The following is a 21,473-nucleotide window of genomic DNA, read 5'->3' as shown; positions in this document are numbered from 1 at the left end:
GGCAATTGTAAGTTCGAAAAGAGGGCGGCGATGGTCGAATATTTTTTGCGATATTACTTCTGATTAGTCATGAGCGACAGCTGTCTCAATTCCCAATGTCGGAGTGGAGGGTGAGCAGTACGTAAAAAAAGTTGCATACATTGTATGTCTCTTCCGTTCTTTATTATTCAGAAGAGCGTGTGATCACCCTCCTGATTACACGATTCAAAGATGTAAGTTGCCATTCCCATGATCATTTGATTTTGTTATATTCGTGTTTTTTTTTTGTCAGTTGTACAACTTAAAAGATTAAACATTTAAATTTGGAACTCTTCAAGCGATCAGCAATCTCTTGGCTTTACAAGGTTTATACTAGAATCTGACAATTCGATTGCTTTTATCTGCGTCTGACTTTAGCCAGCGGTTGGCGCTCAAGCTTTATCATACTGTATTTTTACAGGGACACGTCAGTGCAGTCTCAAATTTTTTCAATCAACATAGCTCGTTAGTTTCGGGTTAGGTCCTCAGTGTAGACACGGGTACACAGTACGTTGAAACGAAACTACGACGATCATAGTTGCCAGAAGTTTGGTAGGAGCTACATTCCTTTTTAATTTTCTAATACCAACTAGTGAGGGATGAGGAGTGGAATATTCAGTAATGCTTGCTTAAAGTACTGACAGGGAATTTCGGCAAGTTCTTGCTCTATTGACAGAAATCGGGCTGCTTTACGGCTAGAACGGTACTCTTCGTCACCAACGTAACCATGGAGGCGAACTTGGCGCGAAGAATTCTTTCCTCGGTTCATCCTTGGCAAGCGGAAGATGACTGGCGGGCAGGGACTACAGATACAAGCAGAGAAAGTTCTCATTCAAATCGTTTGTCTCACGTATGCGATAGTGCAAGGAGCGCAGAGGGGATAACAAGTAGTCCGCAACACACGAGTTGCAAGCTCAGTGCGTATGGCTTGGACACTTCAGTTCGGGCTTGTCTTTCTTGGGAGCAACTCTTCTCCTGCAAACTACATCACAGCCTTGAGTTTCTGTTTCTCTTCATTATATTTGATAAAATAGTGGCCGTGCAAGATAAAGTCTAAGGTGTAACGACTAACAACGGAGTCCTGCAATGTCTGCACAAACAGATTTTTGGGATCAATTTTGGCTTGCGAGATTCTTTCTGCGATTTGTAGGCATTCTTCCCATCGGTGGATCATCTGCTTTGTGGAAATCAAGACTCACCGAGTTTCTGGCAACTTTGCCATTGTGGGCTGGCTTTAGTACGATCCTCCCAGAATTTCAATACATTTTCTTTCATGTGAGCTGAGAACCGGTTGTGTAGACTCTAGATATTAATAACTGAAAAGTTGCACAACCTGACGAATAGTGACTTCTTTAACTTAATTTTAGACAATTTTACACGGAGATACTGTTTGAGATCAAACAATTTTTTTCACTTTTGCAATAATATTAATCTTTGAACGAAAACTGTCAATTCTCTACCATTTAAAACCTCGCAGTACTTCTTGAGTATTTTGCTACCGTATAATGGGGGTGTGTGTCGAAAACGAGTTGACAGATTAAATCTTGTGTGTAATCGAAGTGGTTTTGAATGTTAACGAAAAAAAAGATAAGGTACTAAAAACTCTCGATCGATCTGTTTATGTATTTGTTATTTGCAATATTGACTTATTTTGCCTTACTACGCGGGTTCACCTTATTCGGCTTATTGACGCAGACCTGGCTAAGGTTCCGAGGTCCTACTGTTTCGGTGGTTTCAGAGAACTGACAGAAGTAATTCAACAAATTTCTGACTAAAGATAAAACTGTAATTGTCGAATTGACGAGGTCATTTTATCACACATCCAAGTCTCTTGTATCTCATATTACAATCATCTACCTAGCAATAAAACAAAAACCTTTTTATCGTGCAGCATCCCAGCGTGGACAACATCCTCGAAAGCTTGCTAATCGTATCCGCAACGTTGACGGGTCAACTCAGATCATTGTTTGTTATTGCGTATCGATCTCGAATTGCACGCTTGTACTCCATCTGCGAGTCTATGTGGGACCATTCCAATTCTGCAGATCGCAAAATAATTTTGACCTGGATCACACGGGCTAAATTTATCAGCATGATGTATTTTTTTGGCGCCAATTGTCTGGTGGCGGTGTTCATCATGACGACGACAATCCAGCAGCGTGCATCTCCTAAAAATTCCACAACGAAATATTACCCCTTCACACCTCAAGAGGATTCGACTCCGAGTCCAGAATATGAAATCAAGTATGCTGTTCAAGTGATATGCTGTTTCTGCAGCATGTCGTACATCGCTGCTTGCGACATGACTGGGACTATATTGAGTTTCAACATGTGCGGACAATTGGCCGCCATTCGAAGCTGGCTCGAAGAGCTTTCAAAGGGAAAGCTCGATGCAGCGGGTAAAAGGACCGACGGAAGTCTCCAGGAGGGACTGAAGAAGTGCATCCATCGCCATCAAGTTGTGTTGGAGTGAGTGTTCTATTTATTTTTAATTGCTTTTAAAGTTCGACGTGAAATTTTAGGTCACTAATTGCTTGAGTAACATCGATGTAATAAAAATTCTGATTTTCGGTAGCCTCTGTGCGGAGCTTGAAGACGTAAATCAATACAATTGTCTGATACAACTCGTCACTGAGATGTACATCATGGCAATTTCGGCAGCACAACTTACTAAGGTAAACTAGCAAATATTATCCGTCTCGTTCGGATAAGATGGCATCATTAAATTTAATTTAATCCAATACAAACATTCTGTACTTGACGTAAGCTTGGGTTTTCACCTGTAGTTACAGAATTTCGGGTCCCTGCGGCACCTTATAACATTCCTGTTAGCAATCAACGGACTCTTTTGAAGTTTTTGGCGTTATCCTTGGAGGCTTTTTCTTCTGTAAGTCATATCTTTGCCTCTGCGTTGTCCGGTGTGTAATTCCCAATCCTGGTTTATACTCACACCGCGCTTTTCAAATTACTTTCAGATAACATCGAGTGGCGTATCCTTTTGCATGGTCTTAAGCAGTTTCTAAGTAATTTATGTATGGCGTGTTTCAAGCTTAGCAGTAATATGTACCTGTGTTCTCGATCGTGGGTATATACCAGTTTGATAATTGTTCTTACAATGAGCTACGATTACTGATTCGCCAGAAGAGTTGAAAAGCTCGGATATTTTTTCAATCCAAGATATGACCTCAACATAAAAAAATATAGAACAGGGCTTTACAGAATTAGTCGCTTTTCATTAACATCTTTTGATTGCATAATTAGGATAGAATGCACGTCAATTCGTTTGTTGGTAAAAAATTACGCAAGTCAGTAGACAATGCAATTGTTCGTGAAAACTATTTACATAATGTAAGGTATAGCTGCGCATCCGTTATTGTCCTTTTCGACCTAATCGTAAGTGTAGTTATGATATAATCGCTCTTTATAATGGTACCTAGTACTAATCAGTGATTGTCGGCATGACGTGTTTTATCCCATTTTCAGTGGTAGATCCATCATCATATGTTTGGAATTTCAAATGTTAGTCTAAAGTTAAGTAAGCCATTTATTCTAAACAGCACATCAGAATAAAAAACATAACTTTAAACGGCTGCGGTTATAAATTTGACCATAAACATGAATCTCACATTTTTTAACAAAGTTCGCGCAAGTTTGCAAGGACGTTTTTCTCATTTATCTTACTCCAAATGTTGCAATATAGTATAGGTTGGCTCAGTGATGCCTTTGATAATGCTTGTTTTAAAATGTCTATATATAAAAATTTGCGGCCATTGATTACTTTGCTACTGTTCCCCATTCATCCTTGCTAACCTAACAATTACCCTATGGCGAGACTACGAACGAATACACCGAAGGTATTCACTACAATCATGAGTATTGCATGTGTAATTCTGCAAGGGATGTGCATAGGAAATAATAAGCGCACCTACAAAACTGCACGGTCCGCGTTTCACGGTAGCAACTTTTACTATTAGTCTGCGAAGTTTAGTCTCGCTCTGAATTTTCGCTTCTGATTATATTGAACATCGATATTATCGATCTTTGTTGACAACATTGCTGCTGAAAACCGTAGATGAAATCATATCCGAGGAATTAAAGCGTCTTATAAAATGAAATTCACGACACTGTCTGATCTAGAGACTTTTTTCTACGTAATTAGAAAGAATAGATGTGCTGTTTACTGTTATTTTTATTATTTTCAGATACTTTCTCAATGCGGCATATCTCGTATCATTTTCAATAGTTTGTGTAGATTTTAAGTAACAATGCAGATTGCGTTGTATTTCTTCATTCGTATCATTGTTTAAAAACTTTGATAAAACAGTAAAATTGAGATGAAAAATTGAAATAAAATAATTGCATTTGCAGGCGATATACGCAGGAGGAAAGTGGAAATTGTGACGCTTATTCGAATTTTCAACCAAACATACAGCTTTGAAAATTACTCAACTTACAAGGAGTGTGGGTATCAGACCACTGGATCACAGATATTGCTCAAATTTCTAGGGATGTTTCTTTGCCCAAAAATATGGAGCTTCTGAGCGTAGGTTCATCCATTAAACCGTTCTTCGTGCCGATTGAACTTGATTGCAGTAGCAGTTCAACGGGTTGAATTCCCTAGCAAATGAAATCTGTTCCGTATTTTTGCCTGAAATATTCATTTTTATTGGCCTCTTTTAAAGTTTTGACGACAAGTTCTCATGCATTCAAATCTAAACAAATATACCATTATTTCAGAGCCGTAGTAAAGTATGAACTGCAAACTTTCGAATTAAACTAACAGTGGTCAGAAATGTCAACGAATGATTGAAAGCAATTAGACAGAACACGGAACGTGAACGAATACGTGTTTCTTCATGCGCAATTTGAGAGAAGTGGTTCAGTGTGTCAGCTTGATACAAATATTTTCTAGCTGCTAGAAGATTGGAAAAAATAGACTTTTAACGGAGACTGCAATGCTCGCATATAACTAGCAAGATAGGCACTATCGATCCTGAGACGACAGGGTTGTTTACCACGTAGTCAAAAATCAACGATCAATCTGCATCAGTCTTTGATCATGATATAAGTTTACGGAATCATCAATGGGAATGGCATACAAGAAAAAGCGAATTCATTAACATTTCATTTTAATTAGAAGCTTTGATCTGCTATTATGTCTATGACCGTAGGAATTATATTATAAAATTAATGATCACCTTTCGGACGATTCTTCGCGTTGTAAATAAATCTCTTCAGATTTCCGTCTCATCCCACTTATGTCACTACATTATCATCGTCAACTCGACTGGACTAGGAAAACGACGCCGTCTCGAGCAACTTCGTGAACTATTCATTACTTCATCATTGTTCGTTCGTGCCGACTTGACAATTGCCGACGGGGTGGAGCTAGCGGGGATACTAGCAACGAGAGTCTTCGCAAAAAACGACTCCTTTGCATATGTGAAACCGTCAGAGAAGCGGAGGGGATAATAACTGCGCCCACAGAAGTCCGCACCAAAGTTCTTCCAGGCGTTGTGCCTATTGCTCGCAGAATTCAGTTCGGTTTTGCCTTTCTTCATAGCAACTCATCTCTCGCGAGTTCTTTAGCTCAACAGTTGGACTTTCCTCACCAATACTTGTTATAGCAATAAATTATACTGTTACATTTATTCGAGGCTCTGCAATAATGTCTGGTCAAGATTCTTTCTGGGATCATTTTTGGTTCGCAAGATTATTTTTTCAATTATCGGGCATTCTTCCTATCAGCGGTGAATCGTTTTTGTGGAAAAAATTTCTCACTCAATTTCTTGCAGTATTTCCAATGCTGTATAGCTTCTTCGTGCTCATACCTCAAATAAATTTCATACTGTTTCGGGTAAGCTGTAAACTAAAAATGTTGATTTCTCTGACAAGTTTCTTCCAAGTTAATAATAATACAGTATTTTGATATTACTTCAGCCTGTGCTATTGTTAACTGATTGGTCAAAGTTGAGCCAAAACTACCGAATGATCGATAAATTAATAGAAACAGAAAAGTTTTTTACCACTAATTGATCATTTGAAAATGATATCAGAGCAACCTTATAATTGACCAAACAGTGATCAGCCACTTGAAATTCTGAATATTTTCTGTGATATCGTTATCTTTCATCATCTCTCGTCAATCATTGGTCCACAAGTGATCCGGCTACCTCTGTTTGATGCAGAATTACAACACAGATGATTTGCTCGAAGCCATGCTGATCATGACCGCTGTTCTAACTGGGCAAACCAGATCGATCTTCGTTACGATATATCGTCACAGAATCACACGTTTATTTACGGCCTGCGAGGAATTGTGGGATCAATCCGTTCCTGCAGACCGCCAGCTAATTTCAACATGGATAAGACAGGCTAAAATCATCAGTACGATGTATTTCTGTGCCGCAAATTGTCTGGTGACAGTGTTCGTCGTTACTGCGACGCTCCAACAGTTCTCATTGCCTGAAAATTCCACAACAAAATATTACCCCTTCACACCTCAAGAGGATTCGACTCCTAGTCCAGAATATGAAATCAAGTACGCTGTTCAAGTGATTTGCTGTTTCTGCAGCATGTCGTACATCGCTGCTTGCGACATGACTGGGACGATACTAACTCTGTACCTCTGTGGACAACTCGCTCTAGTCAAAAGGTGGCTCAGAGATAATTCGTCGAAAGAAAAATTTAGCGAAATGAAAGGAAACATTAACGAAGGTCTCGAAGAGAGCTTGAAGAAGTGCATTCGCCGCCATCAAATCGTTCTGGAGTAGGAATTCCTTCTACACAACTGTTTAGAACAACTATCTTGGCGATGATTTTTCTACTTTTGATTAATTTTTTTACAGACTTTGTTCCGAACTGGAAAATGTGATTCAGTATAACTATCTAATACAAATCATCACTGAGATGTACATCATGGCACTTTCCGCGGCAAGCTTCACGAAGGTGAAGCTTATAATACTCTTCGCTTATGTAGTAGTTTCCATTAAAGCATACGAACAACAAAAAAATTAAAATAAAATCCTATTCAAATGTCCATCTTCTCATATAACGGATGATAAATTATTGTAGAGTTCGGGATCGTTTCGACATTTCGCAACATTCATTTTGTCCATCAACGGGCTTTTCCTTTCTTGTTGGCCATCGGATACTCTCTCTTACGAAGTGAGTACCTACATATGGTTGGATAGCAGGTATAAAACTGTCAAATTCAAGTCCCAATTATCTTGATCCACCGTCTTGAGAGCACTGAAATAGCGCAAGCAATCTACGAAGTCCCATGGTATGATGGATCGCCCCGGGTGAAAACTATGGTTGCAGTTCTGATGGCAAGATCTCAGCGTCCTGCGATACTCACCGCAGGAAAGTTCATACCATTATCCTTGGAGGCATTTTCTTCCGTACGTCGAACAATGATTCAGACTTATTATTCTTCAATGGATTTCATAAATTTTAACCGTATGAACGTCTCATTGAAGTTTCTTTCAGATAACATCCAGCGGTATATCCTTCTGCATGCTTCTGCGCAGTTTATGAATTGCGGATCTTGTATGCATAAATTGAATTCGTACTTGTACATGTGGTCAAAATACCTTAACACGATCGCACTAAGAAAACGAGTTCATTGAAAAAGTCGGTATTTATTTTACAGAGACAAGTACAAAACACTGTTCGAGAGCCAGTGTGATTTCTTTTGATGCCATTTATTTGCACCAAAGAGAAGCGATTGTATAGATCTAATAGCGCAACGCAGTGTATAAATAAGATTCTGTTCAAGGATCCCCTTTAACCGGTATTTTAGATTTAGGAATGTAAAAGTGTAAATTGCGTGCAGAAAGTAGATCTGCATTGATAATTTATGAGCTACAATTTATGAACCACAATATGGAATTCGAATAAAAGTTTTATAGTATAAAATGTTTATTGAAATAATTTATAGATATTTTTAAATGATAATTCATGTACTTATTTTAAATCCACAGTAAGAAGATAATTCAAAGAAAGCACGAATTTCTTTTTAGATCACATATGTACGAAGTACCAAAGTTTCATAAATCGTCCAAGTGCACGACATGTGCAAAACAATCACAATAACTTGTCCTTCCTTCAAAGCACCCGGAAACCGAAACTAAGAAAGATATGAAACTAAAATCATTCGTTTCATAGAATTTTTCGTAAAAACAATGAGTCGTTATTTTACTCTCAGGTAAAAAGTTCTCAATCTTAATCCTTGGACTATTGAGCAAGCAAACAGCGAAGCACGCAGCATGGCGTCGCACCATCGCGTGTTGAATTGAGTTGAAGCGCGGATATTCGTGGAAACTATAGACATAATGCATGTTGCATAATGAAATCGACGACTGTTAAGACCGACAAAAGGGCGATGGTACGATCTGGTTTCTTTTTTGTTTGTTTTTTGCTCTGCGATATTAATACTAATCAGTCACGATCGACAGATGTGTGGATTCCCAATACGAGCGTCGTGGTCGCGCGACGTATTCAAAAAATTGCGTAAATTGCACGTCTGGGTATTCAATGATTATTATTCAGCGAAAAGCAAGTGCTCGTCGCCCTTATAGAGTTTGAAAAACTATTCACAGCCCGTGGTCAGATATTGGTGAATAATGAATGAAGGTAACGTCCAGCAACCAGTATTTCATGAGTTTTCTCCTGAATTGTATCTACTCGTACACATGATGTCCATACAGTTATAAGGCCGTGGATTGTCGGGCGATACAGTTACAAACCGCATCTATTTCCTGTAAATATCTTAAATTTGATCTCCGCGTTTTACAATAACTGCTATGAAGAATGAGGCGAAATTTTACTGACAGCGAATTTCGAGATGCGGAAACGAAGTGTGAAATACTTACTGCATTCCGCATGGGGTCAGTGGATACACCATATCACGAGATCGATACATTATAATCGGCTCAAGTTTGAATAGTTGAATGCCACGTCGGTGGTAAATGAATAAGAATATTCCGTCGGTAAAAAAATTAAAAATCACGATCATTGTAAGCCTGTTACAATTAATTGAGAAACATGACTGCGTTGACTGCAAGTCATGTTACAGTAAATTAGCACAATATAAAATACGTTATCTTGCCACATTATGAAAATAGCCATGCCCATAAATAGTTTTATTGACTTCTATTTGGGCCTGGCTATTCGATCCGGAACGGCAGCCCGCCTAATAAGTCTAAATGCACTCCGATTCTCAAGTCGCATTCCGTTGAATCTGAATTTTAAATCAACGTTTTTGAACTTTGAATCACAAGACGCGTAATGATCCGATCTCGTGATTTTTGCTTGCATATCAGACAGAGCGTTTTTATATTGGCAATAATGAACTCTTCTCCACCGAGAGAGCTATTTTTATAAAAATTAGAAAAATTATAATTATCGTTCTAATAAGACGTCTCCAGCTTCCTGTTACTGCCACTATCCCACTATACAGGTCATACACTGGCTGTGTACCTTCAAAGCTCATAGCGTTACCTGCAAAAAATTTTTACCAGTCGATTTGCAATTTTAGATCGTGAAGTTGACAGGAGACACTAACTTCTCTGCAAAAAAAAAAGCGTTTCTTCATTCACGCGCATATCGAATAGTCGACGACAAGGTAAATTTGATTCGAAAACTAGAAATCTCAAAATGTGGGTCTTGAAATGACTTAGGATGCTGTCTAAAATACGTCCAAGTGAGGGACCTTTGGCGCCCATGGTGCAACTGTGATCACCACTCGCATGACCATCGTTCGTATGAACCATTCCTCACCGTTTATCTTTACGGACCTGGCGATTGCTCGCAGGGCGGAGCTTCGACCACATGCACAGAGAGTCTTCGCCAAAATCGTCCGTATTGCATGTATAATACTGGAAAGGGCGTGGAGGGGATAATAAGTTCGCCTGTAGAAGTCCGCGCCAAAGTTTCTGCTGGTTTCGTGCGTGTGGCTCACAAAATTCAGTTCAAGCTTGTCTTTCTTGGGAGCAGCTGCTCATCTCCCTCTGAGTTCTCCGCGATTGCGATTTGAACCGATTCGCTATCCAGTTTGCAAAATCAAAACCCTTATGGTTAAACGAAACGCTCCGATGGCCGTGCAAAAGTCCTTCTGGGATTATTTCTGGCTGGCAAAATTCTATTTTCAATTTTCCGGCATTCTGCCCATCGGTGGATCACTTGACGAACCATTGACGTCCTGGAAATCGCTCCTCACTGGAATCCTTGCATTTTCCCCGCTGCTGCACGGCTTGTATGTTGCTATCCCGCAAGTGAATTACATACTGTATCAGGTGAGCTGAGAACTGGATATTGTTTCTGTTTAGATCTAATTACTTCGGCTTTCTCATAGCTTAGGTACGACCAAAGTTTACACGTTTGACAATTTCCCGAACGATCGTTGATTTTCATGATTGAACAAATTTTTTCCACCACTCAATAAATTTTCAATCATCAGTGTATTCTTGCTGTGACGCGATGTATACAAACTGAAAAAATTTATGACTTTTAGGAAATTTACACCAAGAATTTATTTTCGAAGTGTTTTGAAAAGCGTAATAACGTGAATCTCGCATCTCTAATTTCCGCAGAGCCATACAGTGGACGAATTGCTAGAAGCGCTGATAATCCTAATCACAGCAGTAGGAGGACAATCGAGAATATTTTTTGCCGCTCTTCACCGTCGAAAAATCGTGCGGTTTTTCGAATTCTGTAAAACATTTTGGGACCAGACCGACCCAACAGATTTCAAAGTGACATCGATTTGGGCCCATCGAGCTAAGCTCTTCAGCACGACTTACTTTTGCGCTGCGCAACTTTCCATCACTCTGTTCGTCCTTACTTCGACAATAAAGCAAATCTCGTCTGTCTCGAACTCTACAGTTAGACACTACCCGTTCCGATTCAAGGAGTACTCCGTTCCAAGCCCAGAATATGAGATCAAGTACACTCTCCAAGTGCTGATCGGTTACGTCGGCACCACGCATGTAGTCGCCGCTGACATGTTCGGGACCCTTTTGGCTTTGAACGTATGTGGCCAACTGGCCGTTATACGCAAATGGCTTCTGGAGATGTCTATTAACGAGAAATCAAACCCAGTGAAAAACGAAGAGAGAGTAGAAATCAGATTGAGGAAGTGCATTCATCGTCACCAGGTCATCATGGCGTGAGTAATTTCAATTTCTGCTCCTTGGGAGGTTGAAGGTAATAATTACGAATGCCGGCACCCTCACTGTTCACAGATTTTGTGCCAAGCTAGAGGAGGTCGTTCAATATATAAACTTGATACAAGTCGTTACTGGGATGTATATATTGGCGATTGCGTTGGCGAGGCTAATAGAGGTGAGTATCCACGTTTGAATTTCACCGTCAAGTGTGATCTAACTGGCAAATGGACGTCTTTACAACTTTCATTCACCGTTACTTCAGGGTTTGGGATCTTACCGATATCTTGGGCCACTTCTTTCGTCCGTTGCCGGTCTTTACTACTTGTGCTCGCCAGCGGAAAACCTCGCTTTCTCCGTAAGTACACTCTGCAATGTATCATCGAATGGAAATGTACCATAGCTGATTGAATTCTGCTCAATCGGATCTAGAGCAGCGACATAGCGCAGGCAGTTTACGGAGTGCCCTGGTACCTTTATTCACCCCGCGACAAAACTGCGATCGAGATAATGCTGGCAAGATCACAACAGCCTGCGCAGCTAACCGCTGGAAAATTCTTGCCTCTGTCTTTAGAGGCTTTCTACTCAGTGAGTATCATCTTCCGTTTCACCTTGTATTCAGGCGAAATCCAGATCGCAATTTGTTCATATTTACCCTGCTGGACTTTACACTTTCAGATCGTTTCAAGCGCCGTATCCTTTTCATTGATTTTGCATCAATTATAAGTTCGGTGTAGGCATTGTATATTCGAACAACTATAATATTAATCCTACTGTAGCACAACAGCAGCGGCTAATTCATTGGAATACAATTTATGTAAAAGGAGATTGAAGAAGCTGTACAATCCCTGATTATAATTATATGTTATTCAAATATTGTTTTGGGAATCAATGGATCAGCTTTATAATGAATGTAATTTTGTAGTAATATTTGCAATGAAAGTAAGATGAAGACAATATTTTTTAAACCGACAAATGTCATCGGAAAGATATTTTAATTGCGTTACCCAACAAGTAGAGTGGCAGTTTTAACTTTGCAATGAGTCCTTTTGCATAGCCTGTTCACAAGATCATTGTTTGTGACCGAGATGAGATTTTTCAATGATATCATCTGAAAATTTCAAGTACACGTGACAATTTTACGACATTGTCACATCCATTTATTGTGTGAATTTCAGCAATCGAATGTTGACGGGTTTTATCATGGAATTAAGCTTCAATAGTGAAGGAATAAGTATACACTTGCGTAAGATATTTAGGATAGCTTGTCAACAATTTACGTGAGAACGTGAGTTAACGATACAAGTCATTATCTGATAGGGCGATCCATTCAATTATGCAGCAATTAAGCTCCGCATCACTTTGCTCTACCCTGTCAGAGAAAACCTTCATCGATGTTGCAACTGGAAGTGACTAAACTCAGTTAGCACTCTTCATCCACCGAAGAGACTTCACACGTTGTTGAATTATTCGCAGTCATAACAGTTCGAACGTTCATACTCTCTGGTATCTACAATTACTATCTCCTTTCAATTATGAGAATGACGGAAAAAGAATCTTTCGACGGTCTGGCGCGCATAATCAAATGTTCTCTCCAATTTTTCGGCGTCCTTTCTCTAAACGGACCTCCGACAATCTGGAAAAATCGACTCAGTAAATTTCTAACTGCTTTCACAATTTTGTGCATCAGTAGCATCATCGTTCAAGTCATTCATCTCATGCTCTCTACGGTAAGTGCTTAACTTGTACATAGAGAGAAGCGATCAAATTTTTTTTCGCATTACTCAATTCCACCATCGATCATTACGCTCTTTTATTTGAGGAACAGAATCTTGGCTTTGTCAAGTCAATCGACACCTTGAACACTGTAGCTGCACTATTTGGAGGAGGATTTCGAATGATCTTTATTGCCTGGAATCGCGTTAAGATCCAGCGTCTGATGTCGACGTGTGAGTCGTTGTGGCAGGACGCGAGCCCGATCGATTTGAGGATCATTTCTGTATGGACAAATCGAGCAAAATTGCTCAGTCTTAGCTTGTGCCTAACGACAGTCGTTGCAGCCGTCTTGTGGATATTTTCCCCCATAATTAAGCAGGTTACGCCGGGTGCAGTGGTCAGCACGAGGTCTTGGCCATATCAAATAAATGTGGATTCCTCGCTGTCTCCGCGATATGAAATTATCTACGTCATTCAGTCAGCTTCCGCTACTGTCTGCCTCTATTCCATAGTCGGCTGTGATCTCGTTGGTCCATTTTTGGCTCTAAACGCTTGCGGGCAGCTCAAACTGATACAAAATTGGCTCACCAATATTGCGAAGAAAGAGTCAGAACACGGTGAACAACGCATAGATCAACATGTTGAAAAAACTTTGAGAAAGTACATTCTGCGTCACCAAATCGTAATGAAGTAGGTGTGAAATTTTAAAAATTGCCACGTAAATTTTTTGGGATATCTTACACTGCTCATTTTCTATACACTCCAGTTTTTGCGCGCAATTGGAGGAGGCTGTTTGCTACGCCAATTTGGCGCAAGCTTTGGGCGGACTTTACGTGTTGGGCATTTCAGCAGCAAGACTGACAAAGGTGAGATGAAACCATGACATTCGTTACTAGATTACATCTTTTGGAGATTTTTAATTAACCACCACATGCAACCATATGGATTTCCTCTGCTTGTACTTTTTTTCTTACGGAAAAACACTTCAACGTAGTCCAAGTGAAAACAAAAATCATTCTAATTCGAGTATCGTTTGTTTTTCCATAGATGCAAGGATCAGAAATTTTCCAATTCTTCAGCACCTTCTTATGGGCCATTGGCCAACTGGCCATCTCATGTTGGCCAGCGGAGTGCCTCATCACCGAAGTCAGTATATGATAGTCTCGTGCCCAGTCATTTTGGGATTCGATTATCTTCGGTAATTGACTTAGCTTTTTCCCAGCAGAGCACCATGGCGGCAGAATCAATTTACGCAATTCCATGGTACCGTTGTTCGATTCGTACCAGGAACATGGTTTTGTTTATGATGGCACGATCCCAACGTCCAGCGCGTTTAACCGCTGGAAAATTTGTTATATACTCTTTGGGAACTTTAGCTTCCGTAAGTTACTATTACACCATCACTTATAAACGGGTCATGGAAATCTAAGAAAGCTTGATTTCAGATCACCTCTTCTGCGATGTCACTATTTATGTTGCTGAGGACTATTTATTCAACCACCTGAATGATGTGCAAATGTATTTATAGTTACAAGCTCCGAACGAATCTGTAAGAATTTAAATCATATTTGATTGGTTTTTTTCCCATTAACAAGCTTCACGAAAGTTTAAGTAACTAGTATTTACATTAGCGCCTGCAAACTCGCGGATTCCTGTGCAATGAAAGAAAATGCAACTGTCTTATAATCATATATCATTGGAACATTGTTTTGAGAATCAATCGATCAGCTTGATGACAAATGTAATCTTGTGGGTGTACTTGAATTGAATGCAATGTGTAGATAATATTTTTTGAACCGAAATGCCTGCGGAAAGATACTTTATTTGCTGTACTAAACAGCGTGGAAGTTTTGACATTGCAATTACTCCTTTTTACACAGCTTTTCGACAAGGTCATTATGTATGAATGAGGTGAAATTTTCAATGATACCATCTAAAAATTGCAAGTACACGTAACAATTTTCTGTACATTCATATCCATCCATTGTGTCAATTTCAAAAGTACGTTGTTGAATGGTTTTACCTTGGAATTAAGCTAAAATAATGGAGAATTCATTATATACGTGCGTAAAATATTTAGGATAGCTCGTCAACTATTTACTTCACTCAACGACACACGTCATTATGTAATAGGGTGACTCAATAAATTATGTAGTAAGTGAGCTTCGCATCACGTTCCTCTACCCTGTCGGAGAAAACTTCCATCGACGCGGCAACTAGAAGTGACTAAATTCAGTTAGCACTCTTCATCCACCGAAGACGCTTCGCGTTGTTAAATTATTCGAAGTGCACTGTTGGTTGCTTAAATCCGGGATTTCCGTTGAAAATAAGGACTGAAATATAAATGCGATTGTATAACGCGATCGATAGGCGTGCCTTAATTTTGAACGGAAACGTTGTAGTTAGGTGAATTACAGTGATTCGTGCACCTAAATATTAGGGTGAATTATTCGTCTGCATGCTGCATCGTGATCGATCGAAAATCAGAGTCATCAATTTTTAATAGAGTCGCGTTTCTTCACCTACCGATCGACTTGATAATAAATGTAATTTTTTAGTAGTACTTGAAACAGAAGTAATGCGTAGAGGATATTTTCCAACCGACAAATGTCTTCGAAAAGATACTTTAATTGCTGTACTGAACAGCGTGGAAGTTTTCACATTGCAATTACTCTTTTTCACATAGCCCTTTGGCAAGATCGTTGTTAATAATGAATGGAGTGAAGTTTTTCAGTGGTATCATCAGGCAATTTCAAGTACACGTGACAATTTTACGACACTGTCACATCCATTCAGTGTTAAGCTTCAATAGCGGACAAATAATTATATACTTGCATGAGATATTTAGGATAGCTTGTCAACTATTCACGTCAGTTAACGACACTAGTCATTATCTAATGGGGTGATTCATTAAATTATGCAGTAATTAAGATTCGTATCACGTTCCTCTACCCTATCGGAGCAAACCTTCATCGACGTTGCAACTGAAAGTGACAGAACTCAGTTAGTACGCTGTTAATCCACCGAAGGGACTTCACGTTGTTGAATTATTCGCATGCAGTCAAAACATTTCGCATGTTCGTTCTTCTTGGTGTCTACATTGCAGTTACTATCTTAATTAAATAATAACAATGCCGGAAAAAGAATCTTTCGATGATCTGGCGCGTATAATAAAATTGTCCCTTCAATTTTTCGGTATCCTTCCTCTGAATGGACCTCCAACCATTTGGAAAAAATTTCTCAGTAATTTCTTAACTTCGTTCACAATTCTGTGCGTCAGTAGCATAATCATCTCAGTCATTCATCTGTTGCTCTCTACGGTAAGTGCTCGACTAGTACGCAGAGAAAAGCAATCCTGATATTTTCAGGTCACTCAATTTCACTATTAACCACTAATAGTGGTATAATTACCATTAATAATTGGTAATAATTACGCTCTTTTATTTGAGGCACAGAATCTTGGCCGTGACAAGGCAATCGACACTTTGAACACTGTGGCTGGAGTGCTTGGAGCAGGATTTCGAATGATCGTCATTGCCTGGAATCGCAATAAGATATGGCGTCTGATGTCAACGTGCGAGTCCTTGTGGCAGGACGCAAGCCCGATCGATTTGAGGATCATTTCTGTATGGACAAATCGAGCAAAATTGCTCAGTCTTGGCCTATGCCTAACGAAAGTCTTTGGAGCCGCCATGTGGATATTTCCCCTCATAATCAAGCAGGTTACGCCAGGTGCAGTGGCCAGCAGCAGATCTTGGCCATACCAAATAAACATGGACCCTTCAGTTTCTCCAAGATATGAAATTATCTTCGCCGTCCAATCAGCTTCGACTTCCGTCTGTCTCTGCTCAATAATCGGCTGTGATCTCGTCGGTCCATTTTTGGCTTTACACACTTGCGGGCAGCTCACATTAATACAAAACTGGCTTGCCAACATTGCCAATAAGAAGTCAAGACACAACGACCGACGCATTGATCAATATGCTGAAAAAACTCTGAGAAAGTGCACTTTGCGTCACCAAATCGTAATGAAGTACGTGTGAAGTTTTTGAAACTGCCACGTAAATTTTTTGGGATATCTTACACTGCTCATTTTCTGTACACTCTAGTTTTTGCGCGCAATTGGAGGAGGCTGTTTGCTACGCCAATTTGGCGCAAGCTGTTGGCGGACTTTACATGTTGGGCATTTCAGCAGCAAGACTGACAAGGGTGAGATGAAACCATGGCATTCGTTACTAGATTACATCTTTTGGAGATTTTTAATTAACCACCACATGCAACCATATGGATTTCCTCTACTTGTACTTTTTTTCTTATGAAAAAACACTTCAACGTGGTTCAAGTGAAAATAAAATTCATTCTAATTTGAGTATATTTTGTTTTCTCACAGATGCAAGGATTAGGAATTTTCAAATTCTTCAGCACCTTCTTATTGGCCATTGGCCAACTGGCCATCTCATGTTGGCCAACGGAGTGCCTCATCACCGAAGTCAGTATATAATAGTCTCGTGCCCAGTCATTTTGGGATTCGATTATTTTCGGTAATTGACTTAGCTTTTTCCCAGCAGAGCACCATGGTGGCAGAATCGATTTACGCAATTCCTTGGTACCGTTGTTCGATCCGTACCAGGAACATGGTTTTGTTTATGATGGCACGATCCCAACGTCCAGCGCGTTTAACCGCTGGAAAATTTGTTACATACTCTCTGGGAACTTTAGCTTCCGTAAGTTACTATTACACTATCGCCTATAAACGGGTCATGGAGATGTAATAAAGCTTGATTTCAGATTATCTCTTCTGCGGTGTCAATATTCATGTTGCTGAGGACCATCTATTCTGCCACCTAAATGACGTGCATGTATTTACAGTTACAAACTCCTAACGAATCTGTAAAAACTTGAATCATATTCGATGTTTTTCTAACAATTTTCATGAAAGTTCAAGTCACTGGTATTCATATTGAGGCATGCAAACTCGCGAATTCCCGTGCAGTGTAAGAAAATGCATAGTCACTGGGCAAACTGTTCTTTCTATAGCTGCCACAAGTGCAGTTAACAAACTTTGCGCACATAGCCGATAGGCACAGAACGCCCACCCACACATTAGTTTACCAAGTTGAGAAACGCCTTAAGCTTTTGCTCTTCTAAGCTTAGCGATTCAAGTCACAGTCCAACTCACGTGAATAAAAAATGACGCACCTGCGCCAGACGTTTGCTCTCAGTATATGTATTCCAAATTGTTACTGGAACATGAATAAGAACTTATTCTCACCTCCACGGGAAATCGCAAAATTAACGTGAAGTATCTACTAGTGCTGACTCGTTTCTGAAATATGTATTCGTCTTACAAATACAATTTCTCCGTTTTATCCGCAAAAGTACATTATTACTTTCTCTTTTTCGATGCATCACATCATGCACCACAAGTGATGAAACAATTTTCTGCACTCATTATCCACGCCCCTCGTACGGTAACTCATGCAGGATGACGCCGTTGCAAAGAAGGCAGAAACCTTGTGACTTTCTTTAGTAACTTGTCTAGATACTTTTCTATCCATGAAAGTATGAAAGTATGAAAGTGGAAGGGGTAGCGCATGCGCAAATCAAATACTTGAATCGTTTTCGGCTCTTTGTGCCCGTGATTTCAATCTCTCAGCACGCATCACAAGCATCAGTCAGATTCGAACAATCGAGAAGTAAGTAGTCTTGATTTTTCGGGTAAATATTATCAGTCAAACGTCATTGAAGCACGATTCTTCTATTCTGCAGTCATTTAACCAGACACGAGACCAACTGGTCAAATAACAGAGCTAGAAATGACTACAGCCAAAACTGACTCATTCAGTCAGGCGATTCGTACGAATGTGGCTCTGCTAAAATTTTCCGGAACCATTCCGATGGACGATGATATTCCCTCGAAGAAGCTCCTCAGCTACGGCTTGACCATCATTTCCGGCGCAGCTCTGATACTTCACACTTCGGCCTACATCTACGATTTTGTTATTCACGCGGCTTTTTTGGAGACAGCAATCGAGTCCTTCGCCTTGATAATCTCCCTTTTCGGAGGACTTGTACGTTACCTGATTGCCTACTGGTTGCGGGGAAATATGCAAGAAATATTACAGATCCTTGACGATCTCTGGAAAAGTGCGTCTGGCGATGAACGTCGATGTGTCAGTTCGCAAATGAAAGGAGCAAAAAACCTCACCTTCTTCTTTCTGTCGCAGTGCATATTCACAATATTTTTTTACACAATCGCGCCACTCTTCCTCAATTTACACGACAGTAACTCAAACGTGACCAGAATTTTACCCTACGCCTTTTTTTTCGAGGTAAATCAGTCACCTTGCTACGAAATTCTCTACTTCATTCAGGTTTTTAGTATGCTTAATGTCGGCGTGACTTGTGTCGGCATTGATATGGCTGGACCACTTTTGATAGCAACCGTCTGCGGACACTTGAAAGTTATCCAGAATCGATTCAGGAGTATGGAACAGTCGATGAAGATTCGAAGGAATTACAAGAGCGGTGAAATCATTCCTCGAATCTGTAACCACTATAACCAAGCAATAGTAGATCGAAGGCCAGAAATACGAATAAATGATACTGTGGAAACATCGGTTTCGTCTGAACTTAATTCTTGTCTTAATTATCACAGAATCATTTTCAAGTGAGTCTGTGTTACTTTCCTTACGGTGATCGGAGAAATCGAGAATAATAAACTACTAACACCATGATTGATAAGTCATAAATTTTATTTCCAGAATATGCATGCACATCGAACACTTAACAAACATCATATTTCTCACACAACTTGTTGGGAGTACTTACATCTTATCAGCTGTCGGATTTAAATTGACAGGGGTAAGTTACGAAATTTAGCGTAAAAGTCGGAAGGTATTCGGATCTCTTACTTATCGTTTGCAAATTAAATGGGAAAAATTTTAAATGTTGTTTCAGAATGACCAGGACAAATTCAAGTACTCTTCGCAGATTGTCATCGGAGTAGTTCAACTCCTAATATGCAACTGGCCACCGGACGTCCTGATGACAGAGGTAAGTTCTCCGAGCAAAATAGTAAATCGTAGGCTTGCGAAAATTATTATTTTCTCTATAGCATCATGAAAAAACAACTCTTGGCTCAAAAAGAGCCAAGCAATTGCAGACGCTGCTTACTTTGTCCCGTGGTATCAGTGGCCAAGTGACCTTCAAAAATCCATTCAAATTGTGATTCTGCGAGCTCAAAAACCGATCCGACTGACAGCTGGCAAATTCATGTACTTGTCTCTGGAAACTTTTGCATCGGTTTGTGTTGCCTTTTCATTTCATGTGGAACCTCAACTGTAAATCCTTATCCGCTCTGACTTCCTGTATCTCATTTTCAGATGGTCTCATCAGCAGTCTCTTTCTTCACGGTGCTAAGATCATTCAATTAGGACAAATGATCGTAATCGGCAAATTCCATACGTTGACGAAAAAATAATTTACTGAGCTTATTTCAATTCGAATACATATCCTGTGGACACTTCCTAATTTTTGAATTTTTCTTTCCGCTTTTGTCATTGCAGCACCAATGTGAAACCCTGTCAAATCTCGATTACGATATTTGATTAGCGAGTCTTTCAAAACATCAGTGGAAATAGTCGTTTTGCTGAAGCTGAACAGGGAAAGTGAATTTGCACATCTAATTAACTCTGAGCTCGCATGTGTAATGTGAGACGATGATGGTTATAAAAATGACTGCAAGGTTTTTTTCAATCAAATTCATTCCCTCCGTTCTACAAATTTATTTTCAGGCACATACATTATTTTGTTTAAAACTAAGGTTCACTATTTTTGGTACATTCATAAAAAAATCATGACTTTCTCAACTGCTGGTAGCACAAGCAACGAGGATGTCTGCAACATTGGACACAGAGTTCTGCTTGCAAGGGTGAATATTTCACGGGAAGGTTGCCGGTAAAGTCAAAAAGCCCAGGAAACTCCGCTGTCGATCACGCACCTTCGCGGGGTAAAGGCGATGTGGACAACTAAATGAATCAGCTTGCATCAGGTCCATTGGAGGCTGAAATTTGCGAAAAAGAAAATCAGGGTAGAATTTTTTTGGCGCCGTAAATTTCAAAGTAGGTATCATAATCTGCCAGGAGTCACAGAGAACCCTTCAACACAACATGGCGAAATAGTAGATCTGTCGTTAAAGTGAAAAATAAAAATTAATCGGGCAGACAGACAATCAAATCAGCCGTCATTGGAAATTTTTTTGCGTTACTACAACTCGTGATATTTCACCGAATGAGGAATCGCTGTAAAGCCGCTGAGGGATATGTGTGTGCGTGTGTGTGTGTATCTGATTTATTTAGCGTAGGTATTACTCCTTACAGTTGGAGGGAGGAAATTGGCACTTGGAAAATGAAGGTCGAGATGAATTGGCTCGGAAAATAGCCCGGAAGAATTATTGGGGGAAGAGAGGTTTTCAGTGTAGCTCTTGGCTTAGGTTGAGCATCGATCATCCTTTCGGCGCCCCGTGGCAGACGGATTCGTAGATCTGGTAAGAAGAAGTGCTTGTGCCAC

General features: G+C 39.8%; 4 protein-coding genes across 5 annotated transcripts; all 4 read left to right on the top strand.

The window, feature by feature from the left end:
* The first annotated feature begins 1,104 nt into the window (after window positions 1-1,104).
* On the top strand, window positions 1,105-2,870 carry LOC124413158. The gene is made up of 4 exons (XM_046893546.1): window positions 1,105-1,293; window positions 1,910-2,487; window positions 2,594-2,693; window positions 2,805-2,870. The coding sequence occupies exons 1-4, from the start codon at window positions 1,105-1,107 to the stop codon at window positions 2,868-2,870; spliced, it is 933 nt and encodes a 310-aa protein (XP_046749502.1).
* A 2,816-nt stretch (window positions 2,871-5,686) lies between these two features.
* Window positions 5,687-7,646, top strand: LOC124413155 (odorant receptor Or2-like). Its single transcript, XM_046893542.1, has 6 exons — window positions 5,687-5,875; window positions 6,207-6,787; window positions 6,867-6,966; window positions 7,093-7,185; window positions 7,266-7,421; window positions 7,510-7,646. Exons 1-6 carry the CDS (start codon window positions 5,687-5,689, stop codon window positions 7,555-7,557), a joined length of 1,167 nt encoding a protein of 388 aa, XP_046749498.1. The 3' UTR covers window positions 7,558-7,646.
* A 5,081-nt stretch (window positions 7,647-12,727) lies between these two features.
* On the top strand, window positions 12,728-17,782 carry LOC124413635 (putative odorant receptor 92a). Its single transcript, XM_046894356.1, has 6 exons — window positions 12,728-12,916; window positions 13,015-13,592; window positions 13,669-13,768; window positions 13,950-14,048; window positions 17,471-17,626; window positions 17,691-17,782. Exons 1-6 carry the CDS (start codon window positions 12,728-12,730, stop codon window positions 17,748-17,750), a joined length of 1,182 nt encoding a protein of 393 aa, XP_046750312.1. The 3' UTR covers window positions 17,751-17,782.
* Window positions 17,783-18,718: 936 nt separating this feature from the next.
* Window positions 18,719-20,528, top strand: LOC124412957 (odorant receptor 49b-like). Of its 2 annotated transcripts, none has more exons than XM_046893210.1 (5): window positions 18,719-19,572; window positions 19,667-19,766; window positions 19,863-19,958; window positions 20,052-20,207; window positions 20,288-20,528. In XM_046893210.1, the coding sequence occupies exons 1-5, from the start codon at window positions 18,719-18,721 to the stop codon at window positions 20,336-20,338; spliced, it is 1,257 nt and encodes a 418-aa protein (XP_046749166.1). In that variant the 3' UTR covers window positions 20,339-20,528. The 2 variants fall into 2 exon arrangements, 1 of the variants encoding a protein (XP_046749166.1); XR_006929836.1 differs by having other exon boundaries at window positions 18,748-19,572; window positions 20,059-20,207.
* Window positions 20,529-21,473: the final 945 nt, after the last annotated feature.

Source organism: Diprion similis, chromosome 12 (genome assembly GCF_021155765.1).
Source record: "Diprion similis isolate iyDipSimi1 chromosome 12, iyDipSimi1.1, whole genome shotgun sequence".
NCBI lineage: Eukaryota > Metazoa > Arthropoda > Insecta > Hymenoptera > Diprionidae > Diprion > Diprion similis.
Note: the sequence above shows the minus strand (reverse complement) of the source record. Positions and strands in the feature narration are given on the sequence as shown.

Coding starts and splice junctions, on each gene's coding strand:
- LOC124413155 (XM_046893542.1), top strand. CDS start 5,687: ATGTCTGGTCAAGATTCTTTCTGGGATCATTTTTGGTTCGCAAGATTA. Junction 6,788..6,866: donor CGCCATCAAATCGTTCTGGA/GTAGGAATTCCT, acceptor ATTTTTTTACAG/ACTTTGTTCCGAACTGGAAA. Junction 7,186..7,265: donor CGGATACTCTCTCTTACGAA/GTGAGTACCTAC, acceptor CACCGTCTTGAG/AGCACTGAAATAGCGCAAGC.
- LOC124412957 (XM_046893210.1), top strand. CDS start 18,719: ATGACTACAGCCAAAACTGACTCATTCAGTCAGGCGATTCGTACGAAT. Junction 19,767..19,862: donor TCGGATTTAAATTGACAGGG/GTAAGTTACGAA, acceptor ATGTTGTTTCAG/AATGACCAGGACAAATTCAA. Junction 20,208..20,287: donor CTCTGGAAACTTTTGCATCG/GTTTGTGTTGCC, acceptor TCTCATTTTCAG/ATGGTCTCATCAGCAGTCTC.
- LOC124413158 (XM_046893546.1), top strand. CDS start 1,105: ATGTCTGCACAAACAGATTTTTGGGATCAATTTTGGCTTGCGAGATTC. Junction 1,294..1,909: donor TTCAATACATTTTCTTTCAT/GTGAGCTGAGAA, acceptor TTTATCGTGCAG/CATCCCAGCGTGGACAACAT. Junction 2,488..2,593: donor CGCCATCAAGTTGTGTTGGA/GTGAGTGTTCTA, acceptor GATTTTCGGTAG/CCTCTGTGCGGAGCTTGAAG.
- LOC124413635 (XM_046894356.1), top strand. CDS start 12,728: ATGACGGAAAAAGAATCTTTCGACGGTCTGGCGCGCATAATCAAATGT. Junction 13,769..13,949: donor CAGCAGCAAGACTGACAAAG/GTGAGATGAAAC, acceptor GTTTTTCCATAG/ATGCAAGGATCAGAAATTTT. Junction 17,627..17,690: donor CTCTGGGAACTTTAGCTTCC/GTAAGTTACTAT, acceptor GCTTGATTTCAG/ATTATCTCTTCTGCGGTGTC.